This window comes from Gymnogyps californianus, chromosome 1, assembly GCF_018139145.2.
Source record: "Gymnogyps californianus isolate 813 chromosome 1, ASM1813914v2, whole genome shotgun sequence".
Lineage (NCBI taxonomy): Eukaryota > Metazoa > Chordata > Aves > Accipitriformes > Cathartidae > Gymnogyps > Gymnogyps californianus.
Window position 1 is genome coordinate 78,684,311 of NC_059471.1, and position 17,804 is coordinate 78,702,114.

Sequence of the window (17,804 nt, forward strand, 5' to 3'; positions counted from 1 at the left end):
ATTAAAGATCAATATAGAAAAGAAATGAATGCCAACAGTGAATAATAACAATAATATAAACTGCAGATTAACAAGAGAGCCTGGCTCCAAGCTGACACTTCCCACTAAGACATACACTATGTCAAACCAAAGCTGTCAGGCTGGCACAAAGTGCAGACAGCCATAGAGATTGATGCATTTCAAGGATGATGAATACTGTCATGTAAATACTCCTTCAGTGGAACTTTTTAAACACTAAAAGTAGCAAGGAAAATGTCAGATGAAAAATGCTCTCTCACAGTCATACAGCACAGAATGGAACAAATCTGGGGCCAAACTTAACTGTTGTGAAAGAAAAAAAACACATGAAAACATATCTGTACCTCTTGGGGAAGTATCTGATAAAATAGTGATAAAAGATATGAGATGACATGAAATGAGTGAGGGCTGTGAGTTAGGTACAGCAAAAAGCATGACATCAGAGATCAAAAGCTGAAAAAAGAGAAAGTCGTCTCTAGAAATGCAATATTTTTAAAATAAAATGTAGATAAAGTTCACTATATTTTGTGACGTATCTTTGGCTGTTGGAGTGAAACATAACTCTGATGTCTAGTCTAAGTCAAAGTCAATATATGCCAGTTCTGTGCCTGTCTTTTCCCTTTCATTTAGACCTGGATTCTTGGGAATGGGACTACTCTGAAGCATCTGGACAACCTATAATCTCTGATAAAAGGCAGTAGAGGAAGAACTTTTTATGCTTTCAATACTTGAGGGTCTTCATGTAGGAGGGAAAACAAAAAGATTTCATCTATTTCATTTCTCATTTACATAAGTGGGTATTCCAGAAATGACTAGAACTGGCCGAAAAGGTTTTCCTATTCTTTGTGGGGAAGGGGTAGAAAATGAAGGTGGGAAAATGTAAGTATTGCAAAAATTTATCAATTTTCCATTGAAAAAAATGGAATGTACCTAATTTATTACACGCTTTTTTTACATTTGAATTGTTGCAATATTAATGCATATTCTCCTTAATTACCACTGTGTCTCAGGGGAGCTGCAGTTCACTTGGTTTATGACAAAATTCTTTCTCTGGTGTGGACTTTGTGACTGGATTGCTTCTATGTTATCCCTGAGTGATCTGGGTTTCTTTACCACAGTAAAATTTGGATAAAGTAGTCTGGGTGGACTATAAAAGACTGAGAAAGCACAACTTCCTTAAAACATAACTTTTAGAAGACACAGTGAGGACCTTAGTGGTCACAGTGGAACACCAAACAAAATGGTTTGAATCAAAACTTCATCCCAAAGTGAAATGTTATTTATTATGCTACAGCTCAAACAAGATGTTTAGACATTTCCAAACCCCTTCCTTATTTTTCATTTGCATTAATAAAAAGTTAATATATTGCTTTTCAGGCTAATTTGAGGTGCTGAGAAGCATTTTAACATATTATGATATTAAATACATAATATCATAATTTCTAGTGGGATGAAAATCCCAGTTTTTACCAGCTGCTAATGGCCTCTGGAGAGATTCAGGCTGATGAGGTTTGTGATGTCAAACAGCTGTAGATGAAAATACGAGAAACAGTTGACAATAATTAAATAATACAAATGTAAAACTACAAATCTGAGACAAGCACATAATTGTCATGGTATTATTTCATATGATTTTTATGTGATATTAAATACCACTAAATTGTCATACTCTTAGCAAAGTCAAAAAAGAAACATACTAATCTGCAGATTTATATTTCAGACAGTGAAGAAATAGAACAACACAATATTTAGTTAACATGAACAAAGTTCTGAAGCTTTTCTTTTTTTTAATGTGAAATTGATTAACTGAAAAGAAGGTAATTTATTGAGTTCACCCAGCAATTTAAGGTGAACAATTCACAGAAATGACACAATTGTAACCCCTTTTCTTGTGTATGAATTATCTCAGAGCAAGCTGTGGAATTTCAAAGTGTACCTGTAATTAGACATATTTGCTGAACAATTCTAAATCTGCAGTTTATTTGCAAAAGCTTTATATACAAATTCAATATTCAAAATTCAAGCTGCTTGATTAGGTCAGTAGGCACATAAAATGTTTCTATCTCAGAAGTTTGATTCTTCATATCAAAAATCTGATACGAATCATTCAGAATTTGCTTTTTGCAAATACTCTTCAATAATATGCTCAAAATTCATCAAACATTATTGTTAGTACCTCTATTCAGCAGAATAGTTACAGAAAGCAAACAATACCCAGCTCAAATTACTAAAATGTCTATGTACCTTTCCAGTGAAAGGAAACCTGGTTGATAAATGGAATTTAACAGCATAAAAGAACAAACTATATTTACTTACTCAGCTTTTGAAGGAAGAATGATATTAACATACCTGCAATATATGTAAATCCCTTAAATATATATGAGTAACTTACATTGCTACTCCTACATATTTTTTCTGACAAAACTCATTGTTTATCTAAATTTTAAATATAAAATGAAAGTATATTTACTTGTGGAGGCTGGATGTGTTAGATTTATCTGAATTATTTTGATCGCTAATTTGGAAGATACATTTTTTAGCTGCTAAGCTATACACTAATATGGAAAGCTGCTTACCTAAGCTTTTTTTCAGTGCTACAGAAAATACTAACAAAACAATTAAACCGTTGCTTCAATGGGAGTTGCGGTGCATACAGGTAATAAATATATGGAGCTTATTCTCTTATATCTTCATTGTCTGAGGTTCTTTCCTTTTACTGGCAGGCTTATAGAACTACAAAAGCCATGAAAACTCAATGCTAACTTAAAAGTGCAACCTCTGTTACTTTAATATTTTCGTACTGTGTATCAAGGCATTGTTTACATTAGATAATGAAATGGAGATGAGGCAGAAAACACACCTCTGAAAGACTTTCTACACAAAAGGATGAACACGTAGCTCTTTGCACAAAGCATTAGAAAATACTGTGATATTTTATTATTAAAAATGCTGCTGAAAAGTTTATACATATGTGTCCAGCCATATATATCTTCTATCATTACTTAAGGCAAAAAACAAAAAATTGCAAAACAATAACAGAAGAAACCATTAAACCCTGTGTGCCTCTTAAGGTCAAGAATATAAGCCTGGGAAAGTACTTTTGTTTTCCTTTTACAGTTTGCAAAGTATATTTTGATATCATTATTATAGAATTCTATGAAGACCCTATAAATCTGTTCCCTCTATAAATCATACCTCAGTCCAGATGTATCAAATTATTAAATCAACTTGATTGTAATTACTTTTAAAAGCTAAAATCATTCACTTACAGGAACTTTTTTTTACCCAAATGTCACAAGCCTGACACAGTACTGTACATATTGCTAGCAGAAGACAATTGGAAGTACTAAACAAATACTGTAATTCACATTACAAACATACCCAACTGATTATGATGCCAAGCACCATTACCTTTTTTTACTTTTTTCTTTTTTTTTCTTTTTTTTTTACCTTTTTTTAAAGAGTTATGAACTGCTGCATCTCAGCTGAGGCATTACATAGGTGGTGGAAATGGCCTGGTGTAGAGTCAGCATTAATCAATATTATGTGATGGATCAGTGAAAAAAACCCAGTTTCCATTTGCTACTAGTTGTACTTTGGGGTTGTTGCTTCATCACATTCCAACCTGAGCATCCAGGTCAGGTTTATAGCACATTTATTACAGATAAAGGATTATATCAGCCACATGTTGCATTTTTATCATGTCATTAACTTTCTTTTTATTTCTTTCCTTCAGAATCTGTTTTACTGCCTGCTACAACAAGGAGTTGTGCAGATGAATAGACCTCAGTGAATCACTTTGTCTTTGATTTTATTTGTAGGGGTGACTATTCCAAGACATTTTATTAGAAAACAAAAAGCATAGAAAACAAGAAGAGGTACAAGGCATCTTGTGTTAGATACTTACGGAACATATGATATTGATGCAGCTTAGTTGTGAATTAATAATAGAAAATACGTCTGGGATAATCATGTTCAAGTGCAGACCAATTTGTTCAAATATCTTTGGTTACTATCTCTCGATGATGGAGTAACTTTCAAAGACAAAATATAAAGCAATCTTCATCTGTGAGAACTTATTTCTAGCTTTTCACATTCAAATCATTTGTTTGAATCAAACTGCTAAGTTCCTTTGTTTGATAGCTCCGCTTGGCCCCTGGTTTCCTAGTGAAGGAAGGGCAGAAGGGAATAATCAGCTAACAATTTTGCCTTTCCTGAGAGTGATGCTCTCTGGGATTTTCAGTTTTATTCAGATGCAGAACAGCTGACGACATCTCTGCTTCTCTCTCCATAATGTTCACTGACTATGGGACTGCTATGTAATAAATCAGCAAAAAAAGTATTTTCTGACTGGTACACTCTCAAGCACAAAACAGGATACTGGGCAGAGAAGTTCTTTACACACTGATCATTTCTGAACACTTTAAAAAACAGCCAGCCAACCAACCCACCATTTCCCCACTTTCAAATTGTGGTTTTATTTCATTTAGCAAAGCTAAGAACGTGCTTTCTCAGCTGAGATTCTGCTGCAACTGCTGGTGAACATAGAGCTAGTTTTCCTCAGAAAAGGCTGACCAAAACACAGGCTTTCTTTGCTTTTGTCAGGGCACAAAACTCTTCCTAATGTATCACAATAACCAAGAACTACAAACTGGACTCTGAATATATATTATTGGATGTTTCTTGGTTCAGTTCAACAAGCTTAAAATAATAATTATTTTCTTTTGTGTTTCTTTTCCTCCATTTTCCAATCCATTGCTGTGTTGCAATTTAACAAAGGCTAACACAAAATTAAATTATAGAAAAAAAAGTTTCAGAAAAGAACAACAATCTCCTATGAATACTTTAACATGCACTAGTGTAACCTGTAAGAGAAAATACGCAGGTCACACAGACAACTGTATCCTCTGCATGACACCATGGCCTCATATAAATGAAACATGTTAGAAAAAACTCATGTTTTTTGTTTACCACTAGTAATTAAGAAGAAATTCCTCCTTTGGTCTTGGAGGAAACAGAGGTGATATGACTAATGTATATACACATAGGTCACAACCTAATGCACAATCTTTCTAAAAGCTCTTTTCAAACTGAAAACATCAATAAAAGCTTCTTTTTTTGTTTGTTTTTAAACTCACAGCTATGTACATTTTTACAAAGTTTCTTTAAATATAGTTCAGGCTGGCAAGTCATCTCTTTGCACAGAACTATACGTATTTTACTGCATAGTCAGTCCTCCTCTTTTTTTTTCATTTTTGTTTTTAATAATAAAATTCTATTTCCCCCATCTGGATTACAGCTTCATATGCTGGGTAAAAGCCCATGGTGATGTCTTTGTTTTAACAAGGGCCATTCATGGTATGGCACATAAAGAATTTTTTTTTTATTATTTTATTTATTAAAAAAAAAAAACAAACCAAAACACCTGTACAGTCACTGGCTCTGTGTTCCAGAAGACTCTGCTTTGCTTGTTACACTCAAAACACCATTTTAAGTGACTTCTTCTGGCCTCAACTTTCAATCAAAGTGGCTGAGATCTTAAAGCAGTATCGTAACAGCAATGTACACTTTTCACATTTCACAGGGTTTGTAGTTGATCTTTAACATCAGAGAGTTTCTGTGGGAAGGATCATTAAGAAAATAATGACTGTCCTTCTCTTTTACTTGTTTTTACTTTAGATTTTGACAAGGTGTTCAATGGATGGTATTATAACTTTTTCCTCTTCTTTTTTTTTTGTTTTTTTTTGTTTTTTCTTTCTTCCAAGTGGCTTGTGAGGGTAGAGGGGGAAGGGCTGAGCTATACCCTAGTGGTCGAATGTCCATGGGGCAAATTCGTACTGTTTTGTCCTCCACTGAAGGTGTTGAAAGTATGCAAAGGCTGCATTCCTGTTAATGTATTTGGAATCATGGTTATGGTGTTGGGTGTCATTAGCGGGATGTCGTCTGGGGACCTTCTCAAAGTAAGCGTGTAGTCAGGTGGACAGGTTAGTCTCAGTGTGTCATGGGCCTGCAGCGATTCACACTCGTGGTCATGTTCTAGCTGTTTCATCTGCAACGACATAATCTCTTCATTTTGTATGTGTGCAATATCGTTGGTTGTGTTCCTCTGGGGGCTAGGGCGCCTGTGAGTCTCGTGACGCCGCTTGTCCTTCTTGTAATATAACGCAGCAAAAGCTAAAATATTGAGGAACAGCAAGGACGCCCCCACAGCAATGGTGACGCTCAGCTCTGTGGAGTAATCTCGCTTGTTTTCTATCAGAACTGTCGTATCCTCCGGAGCTGTTTTATGGGTGTCTTTTGAATGTTTGGGATTGTTGGCAGGTGTCATTGCTGGGCGTTTGGTGGCTGGCCACAATTTACCAGGAGAACGTCGTGTCACATAAGGAAATGATGTCATGTCAGGAGGGGGGACTTTAGTTGTTGTGGAAACGTACTGAAATATTTCATTCAGGTTGTGAAGGTGCGGTACGAGCTCCAACCAGAAAGCAACTTTTGTTGCTCGGTAGTGATCACGAACTCGGGGTTTCAGGCCAATATGCAGATACAGCTGGTCTTTAGGATTGTATTTGGACCAGGCCACTTCTTCAAAGCGGTTGGGTTTTGTGTGGATGAACTTTGTGTCCTGTGGAACAGGCTGGTTTGGATCTCTACAAAAATAAAAACAGGCAATATTATAGTCATTAAAAGAACAAAACCAAAAGTAAAAACCAAAAAACTCTTCATCCTTTAGCTAATGGTTTATCCCATAATTAACCTAAAAACAGAAGCTAAAAAAACCTCCCTAACTTAACAACAGATGTTAATAAATAAACAAAAGAAAAATTACTTACTGTACAGTGCATTTCAGACACTATAATACTTTTTTACATGACATGGAGAAAGGGTTGTGTTTCAGCTCCCAAAAGCTCATCTGAAGTTCTGTGATTCAGTATCATACTCCAAGACTGTCTTAGAGAGGTACTATCTACCTTTCCCCATAATAAAGGTGTAGATTCAGCTCTTCTCAAGGTTTGACATTACCTTTCTCATTTAAGGTACCACCACTTCCACTGCTGTAAGTAGTAAATATGGGCATCTACTCCCTATGGCAATGTTGGAAGTCCATGTGACCGTAAGAATTTATACTAGCTGTGTATATTACATAAAAAACTTCAAAACATGAAGTAGCAGGGCTAATACATGTAACAGGGAAATATTTCTCTTTGTGTTCCTTTACTGAGCTATTAGTCCCCCTTCATTCCAATATCTACTTCAGGGAAAAACCTTTGAAGTATTTGTATGTCACAATATTTTCCATCATTTGCATTAGCAGATTGCTATTTGAAAGTTTTGTGTGCTCGTTGCTACTAAATAACTACATTCAACGGCTGTAGGACAATGAGCCTTAATTCTGTCCCAGTTTGTAGGGATGAGAAATATATTAGCTGAGATCAACAAGTTTTATAGTAGATAAGCAGTAGTTGAGATAAGAGTAGTACACTACTCAGAGATAATTTCAAAATTGGTAACTCAAATATTTAATTGAAATTATGCTTTTCCCATCTTTTCTTTTTTCTTTTCTTCTTATAGGTTCAGAATAAAGGCAAACCAATAGCACAAAAAGTATTTAAATGTGGTTAATGTCTATGGGTCCTTATAATTTTGGTAAACGTTACGTAAATACGACTTCCTCTTGGCATGAAAAAATACAGAAATTTAAAATTACTAATACTGAGTTTAATATTCTTTTGTGCATGAGTTCAAATCTTCTTTTGAAGCAAAGAGTATTTTCTGGGACTTTGTGATATATTATACTGAGAGTACATGATTCATTTTCTGTGCATTACTCTGAGAACTTTCCATTCTCCTTTCCATTCCCATATGCATTAGTTTATTTCCTGTGAAAACGATTCTAATATTTTTCTTTTCTTCCAATACACTGTTATGTATGTTACGGGAATACCAAGACCCACCACTACAGATTTTAAAGCAGCTTATTTTTTTTTCTTTTTCCATTTTCAAAAGCTCATGAACATGATTGCCTAGTTTAGCATTCCTTTGCTGTTCATAAAAAGCTATTCCTTAGTTCTTAAACCAGACTGGTAATTTGACTTTAATAATCTTATGATTCTTGTATTCATCTGTTTACCTGAAAGAATTTATCTTACCTTTTTTTGAGTGAAAGGAAGAATTTTTTTTTTATATAATTTTGGTACTTTGGTTTGCTTATGCTTGTGGTTTTAGGTGTTTGGGGTTTTTTTGGGTGGTTTGGTCGGGTTTTTTTGTATTGTACTGTATCAAATCTTTCCCATCTCAGTAAGATATAAAGTAGGGGTTCCAGAATGGTGGCTATTTTGTCTACCTCTCTCTCTCTCTCTCTCTCTCTCTCTCTCTCTCTCTCTCCATTTTATGTAGTAATAGTTAGCCAAATTGTGTTAATTCTGAACAAAAAGATAATTGCTTAGTAATTGTTCATCCTAGTTGAAGCCAGAGGAGTAATATCCACTTCCAAGCAGTACAGCAGCAGATGTATGCTGCTACTTTGAGGGATTCTAACGTGCATTCAAGAAGGAAATAAAAGTATTTCTTTTGTTCTTAAAGAACAGACTGAAAGATTTGGCAAATCCAGAGGAGAAGATATCTGCTCAATTCAATTTATCTACTACTACAGTACTTTGGGGTTCAACACATAAATTCTAAAGTAAGTTAAAAATCAGCAAGATTATCAAAACGCAAAGCATTTTTCTTGTCAGAAACTCAAAATCCTACAAGAGTTACAGCACAAAATCCATCTTGTGTTCTCCCCACTTGTTCTGATTCACAGCACAAAAGACTCTGGGAAGAGTCCTACAGAAAATGTATAAATTAAGCTAACTTATGGAAACGAGTTGCACTTGATACACAGTACAGGAGAAGAAGCTGAGCACTCAATGAGCCAAGCTGGACATGCACTTTTTTTTAATTCTTTTTTTTTTAATGGCCCTATAAAAATGACAGCCGATGATGATTTTAGCAACCAAACATTTTTTCAATTAGCATTCCCTTCCCCTACAAACAGCATACAAAACAAGTAAATATCAACCTCCCTTTCCCTCTCTTCCATTCTCTACCTCCCTCTCCCCTTTTTAACTGTACCTATTAGGAATAGCCAATTATGCTGCCGTCTCCTCCAAACACAAGAGAGAAAATTATATTACATGAGGTTAGTCTTGTATTTCAGGATTTGTTTACACGGCTATGTGTGGGCATGAAGCTGTCCATTGGAACAAGGAACAGAAAAAAAATCAGCCAGCCCTACAGACAAGTCATTTTTTTGCTGACGGTATCAGAACTCTACCATTGACATCAACTCTAGAGTTGATCACTTAATAACTGAATAAATGGTCTGAATATTCTCCCTGAATTTGGAGAACAGATCTCTAAATGATTTTTTTTTCCGCAAGAAAATGAAGTAACTAAGTCTAGTCCTAAATAGAGGATCTAATAATGCATTGATCTTGGTTTTACAGACTAATGATAATTTACCAGAAATATTCAGTTGATATAAATAAGAGGATTTTTACTTTCCTTGGCCCTCCTCCAATGTACGCTGAAGACAATTCACAAAATCATAAGGTTACAACTTATGACATGTTAAGTCTTTTTCTTGGGTAGTTGGGCAGTTTAACCTATTATGAACACTTTTCCAGTATTATAGATAGGCATAAAATATAGATGTATATACAATCATTTCTCCTATTGAATCAGCTGTTTGACAAAATTTTTGATCTCTTACTTCAACTTCAAATTTCCTTTTGCCTTTTTTAACCTCTTACATCACCTTTGTGTTTCTGGACATTCTTGAGGCTCAAGTGTGTAATTACAAAACAAAAGGCTGCTAGGAAACTTTCCTTTAAACACCCACTGCAATCATGGTGATAAAAATATAATCTGAATAATATATTTTCAGTTCTGTCCTTCTTCCAGTAATGGCTCTCATAGGGACTAGATAACTTGTTTCCCAATCCTACTAGTTGGCAGGGAGGCTTTTTTTTTTCCTTCATCCTATTGCTAGAACAAAATTGATTATTATTGTTGTTCATTTTGCTCTCTGATTGTTTATTTTCACCACCTTTAGAATTCAATTTAAACAGCTTCTCCATCAAAAAATGCCCCCATCATGAAATGCCTGAACTTGTCTTCCATATGATAGAAGACCATATGATGGTCTTTCTTGTCTTTTCTAAGGTATTTTTTTATTAATGTGCAGAATCATCTGGTTTCACCTATCACTTTTTCCCCCCACTTTCAGTCTGCACTGATTTTGCTCAATTTAACATGTTGCTGTTTATTGTCATTAAATTCACACCTCATGGGCTACAAATGTACATTCAAAGCATTGATTTTTTCTCAGGTGATATACAGTGAATGTGTCTGCAACAGATGCTGACTGAAGAGCAACACACATTCCTGTTCACAAGGTGAATTAGTAGCTGACCTGGAGGGCAAATGAGGGAACTGAGTATTTCATATCTGGTGATATTGGCATGGGAAGAATGATGGGGTCTTAAGAAGTTTTCTCTTATCCTGAATTCCATATAACATGTTGAAATATCATTCATCTTTTAACTACTTCTGCAACAGCATTAACTATCACTCAGGACAATGGAACTGCTATGTTAATGCACTTAAAGTGTTTTATTCTTTTGTGTCGTTCTCTAACTTCATTGGAGAGCAAAAGGTCTTAACAGTTACATATTGAGTCTGTCTCCAAGACACTGAAAGGCCCCTTGATCGTTTATTTTCTTTCAGCAGTCCTCTTTTCTCTGGGGGGGGGGGGGAAGAGGGGGGGAAGAGAAAAATTGTGTGGCATTTCTTCATGCTTCCACTGATTTTTCATGTTGTCACAATATTAATAATGGTACAGCCATTCCTGCCTGAAGCACTGGTACACAAGCATATTTTCCCTTACCTCCTTTCCTCACTTATCACCAGCTCCCACTGTTGTCATGCTCCCAGTCAGCTATTATAACTACTAAGGAAAGCAAACCATAAGTACACTGTTTTGTTTGACTAACACAGATGATTGGCCATTGGAGACAGTTATTTCTTCAGACAAAAACATCAAAAAGAAATGCAACAGCCTCATAAAGGATGTCACAGAGAATTGATTTGAAAATACACTTTAATCATTGTAAGTTTAATTGTGTCTTCCATTAGAAAGCCAAACTGAATATAAAACATAAACATCCTTAATAACTCAGTTAGGTTTTTGCTTCAGAATCAATGGTAGTAAAATAATTCAGGAGTATTTATCTGAATTACAAAGAAAACAAAGATATATCCTTTAGGTGTTTATCTTTCCCATCACCAACCTAGGTAGAACTGGATGAATGGGAGCAAAAATAGAGAGTATTGTAACTCCTCAAAAGAAACGCGACAGATGCCTCTAATGAGAGCATGGCTTTGTATCTACTCTATGAAACTTCAAATCCTTCTTCACAAGAGTGTAGCTGGCAGAGTATCTGTGAAGAACCGGCACACATCCCCTTATGTCGTTCACTCTCCCCCTGCTGATGTATCTGCGAAGGATGTAACATGGCCCTAACTAACAGAACATTTGAGCATATAAAATTACGATTACAGTTAGGATAGTACTACTGGCAGCAGGCTGAAGCTTTAAGTGCACCTCTTAATGAAGCGCTCACATATAGTTTTTGTACATAGTGGAATCAAAAGCTGTATTTTCATGTTATTTTTGTATCTCAAATGTAATTTCTCACACCTACTCTGTAAGAAATTGCTTTCTTATTTCTAAGGCATGTTAGAAACATAGTTTTGAAAAGGCCAAAATGACTGCTAATGAAAAAAAAAAAAGTCATAGCAAGGTAGAAAATGGAGGATTAGCAAAATGCAGCTTCCAAGTATTCATTTCAAGCATGATCCATTTGCTATTAAACACTTTAATTGTCACCTCCTATTTGCTAGCTTCAGTAACAGACTTCAAAGTAAAACACAATAAAAGCACTGTGCCTTGTGCTGTGTCTTTAACACCTAGCGATTTTACAAGATTGACCTGCCCTCCAAACCCAGCCTTGGCAGTAGGCTCATTAAACAATGTGTGTTTTTTAGCAGCAGGTGGCATGTCAGTTAAAAGCCCAGCACAGTCCATCAGAACGATGCACCACCTGAGCCGTAATTATACAATAAGAATCTGGATGCAGCCTCTGTGGGAGAGTCATCAAGATTAGAAAAGTCTCAGAGACATTAAAATTAAATAAATAAATCTGCAGTTTTAATGTTCAAGGCTCACCTACAGGGAAATGTGGAATAATAAAATCTTTCAGTTAACAGATTTTTCATACGTGTTGCCATGGGTATAAACACAAAGTAAGCCAAGTTCTATCAGAATAAGGATGGGAAATGATCAATTTAAAAAAAGGTGGGGAAAAAACCAAAACAAAGCCCCCAAAAATGCAGTCTTGAACCATATCAATCTTCTTGAGAGTTGGAGGACCTGAATGGGCACATGGATTCCAGATTGCATGTGGGAGGGTTGAGAGGAGAACGGTTACCCCAGATATGTCCCCTGTTGCTCTAGGCTTGAGGTGCTACAACCTTCCCTTTTCCATTGGAGGCATAACACGTGCAGAGCAAATGTAATCTTAAAATATTATTTCCTTCCAAGTATTCTCTTGTATTATCCAGAACAATTAATCATTGTTCATATAAACAAAGGAAAAAACCCAGCAAGATAATGCATCTTGTGTTGCTCTCTTCCTTTCCCTGTGAACACTGAAATTTTACAGCTAGAGGTCATTTTTAATGACACATATTTCAGACTGTCTATAAAGGGGCAAGTTTGTAATAGAAGATATACCCCATTCCTGTCTCATCAGCAATGGCAAAGTTTCAGAAATTACTAATGGCTCTCCCAAAGCACCTGTTGTGCCTTCAGTTGTAGTATGACAATGGGTTCATAACCAGAGAACTGGGTGATAGCGTGTATAGCCTGCTGAAATTAGCTTTCAAGTAGCAACAGCTGGAAAGTGCTTGCAATTACGAGTAATGGTGGCAGCTGGGACTGTGAGAAGCTCCTGTCAGCCTCAAAAAATTGCTTAAATATGACTTCTTATTCTACAGGGAATAGTCATAAAGTAATTGTAAATAATAGTGAGACTGTGGAGATCTTGCATCTCCATAATAATTCCAATGATGTATATTTGTGAGTATCTGAAGTCCTCTATGTGTATGTGGCATTTCATCTATAAAAATAAAGACAGAATGATGGTATAATCATCTTTCTGAGTGTGCAGTACAGCCAGCATGCGGCATTCTCTGTCCATAAACCAAGATTTCATCCTGAAGTTTGCCCATCCCAGAACTGATGACTTCTTGTTGCCAAATACATCTAAATATTCCACAGTTTATTCACTATTGTTGCAGTACTGTGGGATTTCTGCATGCAAAAGTACCTGTTTGTCTAAAATGCACTGCAACAAAAGCTTTCTTTTTGCCTTGTAAATTGACCTGAAGCATTTGATTGTTTTTTACTCAATTCATGCTTGAGGTTTTTGTTAAGACTGCAAAATCTCTCTCCCTTGAACGTCATTTGGATTCATTAAAGGCTGCAAGAGCTGCTGAAGCCTCTGTATGTTTCACAGTAGGCATCTCTGAATTTTTCTTATATAGCTGCATACCATTCACTGCAGTGCAGTAAAGCTGCAGTTTCCAGAGCCCAATCCTGCCATTAAACATTCATTGGAAAGATTTACAGCCCCTTTGTGCCACAAGTATCTTTGTTTTAATACAGTACCAAAGACTCAAGGTTAACAAAAAAGCCCTTGCTGCTCAAGTAAAACACCGCAATACTCTTTAAAGGAATGCTATAGGAAGAGGGCAGAAATTATTAATAGCACTCACAGATTAAGCTGCTTTGAGGGTTCTTTCCTTGATGTTTACAACTCTATTTCAGCGAAACATTGATGTCTTTATTTTGTTTCATAAGCAGAATTAATTTAAATTTTTAACCTTCTCAAAGCAAAATTTATATCTGAGTCTCTTCTTCATTCCAGTCAAGTACTTATTATTGCCATTATAGCCCTCAGAGGGAAAAATCTTTCCAGTGTCTGCCTTTCTGTTCCAATTCCTCCCTGAGTACCCATCCCTGTGAAGGTCGTTAGAAACAAGAACTTCCTTTCTTTTGTAGCAGATGAGTGTTATCTGCTTGACAGTTCCTTCTTCAAGTAGCAGACACGTTGCCTCTGATTTTTCAGTATCTTAGGGAGCTGCCTTTTCTCTGAGACATGCTTTGTCTTAATAATTGCCCTATTTTTTGAATCAAAAATACAGTGCATTATTATTCTCACTAAGCTACTGAAAGAAAATAGTTTGAGGGAACACACTAATTAAAAATCTATTAAATATGAATAAGCCCCAGTTACCTTTTGTCTTACGCAAATCAAATAGTGCTGTAATACTGCTGCAAGATCAGGGTTTGAAGCCACTGTAATGGGATACTGACTAGTTTAGAAGTATGCTATCAACAAAAAGGAATGCTGGGGGTCAAACTTACCCAGTTTTGGCGAAGTTAGTCCAGTACGTCATAACTACTGCACTGAGCATGACATCATTCTTGGAAAAATTACAGTTGAACAGTTCTGTGGGGCCAATCATAGGAATCCCAAACACGTAAGGGACTTCATCACCATGAGCTGAATCAGCCCAGCTGGGTTTCATTTCACTTTGGCAATGGTGATAAAATGCATAAAAATATGTTGGAGATCCATACTGGGCATGCAGGTCAGCAGTAGCAACAGCCGGAGCAACCCACTGGTGGTCTGTAAAAAGAGCGACCAAGGTCTTCCGTCTTGTTTCGGGGTTTTCTTTGTCTGCCCAGTCAGTGTACATGAATTTAATGGTCTCTCGCAGTGTATCTTTCCCTTCTGGATAACCATATAGATTGTCCACAAAATTTGAGACGGAAAAGTCAAAATCATTGGGGGAAACACCATCTTCATTGTCTACAATGCCATCCACAAATTTTAAACCTTCCCCTTGATTCACGCCCAGCATTATATCATAGTTAAGGAATTCCCCTTGCTCCATGAGAATCTGAGGGTCATCTGGAATCACGTCTCCATCTATCACAGGCCCAAAGGCAATGTGGTACGTGGCTGGAGTGATGGTCTGCTGAATGAGTTCTTTGTAATTCTTATTCCGAAGACATTCAACCAAATCAGTGGTATCCAGCATGTCACAGCCCACTTTATCTGCCAATATCCGAGTGTACTTGGCAGGCTGATAGTTCACTGCCCAGCTGGACAGGGCTGTTCCACTCTGTATGATTGCCTTTTGGAACAAACCTGCAGGTGCAAATTGTTTAAATGCAAATCCAATTATATATTAAAAAAAAAAATTAAAAGCAGATTTCACTAAGCAAAGAAAGCTTTGATTATACGATAACTAAAGGATGCACGTACCTAAATTTAAATTCAATTTCCATATATTCTAGTCACTGCTCCCTTTTTATAGTATCTCTAATAGACTACTAATTAAAATCTCTCTTGTTCTTGATGCTCACACACATAAAGCATGAAGGTTTCAGGTTACTGTTTCAAGAACAAAACTCATGCTTGTACTGCAGTTTTCTTGCATCTTTAATGGAAGTCCCCTGGCTTTAGCATAGTGGTAGTCCTGTAAAAATTTCTTTAAAGGAGTGGCAGCTACAAGCAATCAGACCCTCTTCACCATGTAAATGACTCTCATAAATGCGCTCTTCAGTAGTTTAAAGGTCAAATGAAAATTACACGCTCTCATTTCCTTCACAGAAGCCATGCATCATATAATTTGAAAAAATCTGCTCTGCTAAAATCAATTTAATAGGCTTGCGTCTTCTACTCTGACATTTTTTCTTTACCATCTTAATTTTTTTTAATTATTATTATTTTGTGTGCATGTGTGTGTTAGCACTGCCTATATGTTGAATTAAAACATATTTACATTTTTCGGAAGAGAGTAAGATGAGATTCAGTAGTTCTTTCTGGTTGTTTTATATGTACTAATATAAAGAGAGATGAAAGACCCAGTCTGAAGAGCTTCTTTGTGTCAGAGCACTGAAAAGCAACTGGAGCTTACTGGTGAATCTGCCCCATCTGGTTTTTCCTGGTGAGATCACTTAAACTAAACTATACTTAAACTAAAATGCCTGGGCCTCTTCTGCACATGGTTTCTACTGTCAAGCTCTTGAAACATCAAAGACAGCAACAGCTACAAAAACATTTAAAGACCTTGAAGCCCTTATGGGAAAAACTAGGTGTGGTTGATATACCTTTGTGATGATTACTTACTGCACACGCTACAAAATTTCAGTGATGTGATTAGTTAAGTTTTTCATGGTTCCATCTGCTAGATTTTGGAATGGCTTCAACAGGTATTCACTGCACCCTATTTGTATCAATAGAGTGAATTGTCAGGCATAATTCTATGTATTTCCAAATAGGGTGTGTTTACCAGCCACCCTGCTACAACTGCTTGCTAAGGCTTAGCCTTCTGTCACAGGTTTCTGTCCGTTTTAATGTGATAGAAGTACCATGGACTTATAAATACAATAGATATTTTGGTCTTGTCTTCTTTTATAAATTCTTTGCAGATTTGGTCTTATCACCAGGGATATTTATTCTTCAGTACTGGTGCCATACATTCTTGGGGGTCTTTTTTTGGGGGGTGAGGTGTTGAGGGTAGAAATCCCACAGCTCAAACACTTACCAAATCTTAAGATCTCTATGTGGAATCACACAGTACTTGTGGGGAGTAAAATACATTTTTAATAAGGTTAAGTTATGTTATTATTAAGTAAGGAAAACATCTAAATACATGTTGAAAGTGCAGACAAGAGTGTGTAAAAAATGAAAAAGGTCACTGCCCTTTTCCATTTTAATTAGGGCAAATTCTTTGATAGAAGAGGCAGTGGAGACTGTTGGTAAAGCTACAAGAAGCGTATTGCCCATGGCATTTGTCGCATGAAATTTCTGCTATACTAGCATTTATTTTTTCATATAAAAATATTTATGTTGACTAATACAAATCCAGAATACTAGCTAGTAGGTATTTTACAAAAACTACAGACCTCATGTAATTCTAATTCAGCCTCCCTGATATGTCCATTTTCGTTACACTACAATGTTTTTTAAAAAAAATGTGCTTTGCTCAGAAGATTGTTACCTTCTGAATAGTGAGAGAGCGTCAGGAGACTGACACAGGAAGCTCCTGCCCCAGATCCAAAAATAGTAACTCTTTTTGGGTCTCCTCCGAAAGATCCAATATTTTCTTCAATCCAACGTAAAGCTTGGATTTGGTCAAGCAATCCATAATTGCCTTTTGCAGCTTGGTCCCCAGTACTTAAAAAACCTATAAGGCAAAAAAAGATAATTTTAGTTCACCAGATACAGAGTTAGCTACAGGGTATCCACATATTCACAACACATCTTCCCATCTTTTCATCTTCTGGGCTTTTTTTTTCTTCTTTTTTTAAAGGTCATGGTCCTAGTTAAATGTCTCCAGTGCAGGCAGTGGAACTCATTCTGTATGCTCTTTGGCTTTGGTTTGTTTTCCCCTACTGCAGAGGTCACGTTTGTGAAAAATCATTACTTCCCTTTTGAAATAATTCTATATCAATGCAACGATACAGACTGAAGATTTTAAACATTTGATAACTGTATGTGAGTAAGGTACAAAAACTTAGGAAATCATTTTTGTGCAAAGAGAAAGTGAGATACCCAGTCTTCCACTGAGAACAAGGCTCCCTAACACGTTAATTTAAATGCTTG

At 36.1% G+C, this 17,804-nt stretch overlaps 1 protein-coding gene across 4 annotated transcripts in view; it reads right to left on the bottom strand.

Moving 5' to 3' along the window:
* Positions 1 to 5,446: 5,446 nt before the first annotated feature.
* The window catches only part of NLGN4X (neuroligin 4 X-linked), a 131,935-nt gene continuing 119,577 nt past the window's right edge, over positions 5,447 to 17,804 (bottom strand). For 2 of the 4 annotated variants that reach the window (XM_050897736.1, XM_050897719.1), the window contains 3 exons: positions 17,200 to 17,385; positions 14,552 to 15,341; positions 5,447 to 6,665 (listed from right to left, as the gene is read on the bottom strand). In XM_050897736.1, the coding sequence (XP_050753693.1) occupies positions 5,816 to 6,665; positions 14,552 to 15,341; positions 17,200 to 17,385 (1,826 nt within the window). In that variant the 3' untranslated portion in view covers positions 5,447 to 5,815. Of the gene's footprint in view, positions 6,666 to 14,551; positions 15,357 to 17,193; positions 17,386 to 17,804 lie in introns of all 4 variants that reach the window. The other 2 variants (XM_050897745.1, XM_050897727.1) reach the window with 2 other exon arrangements.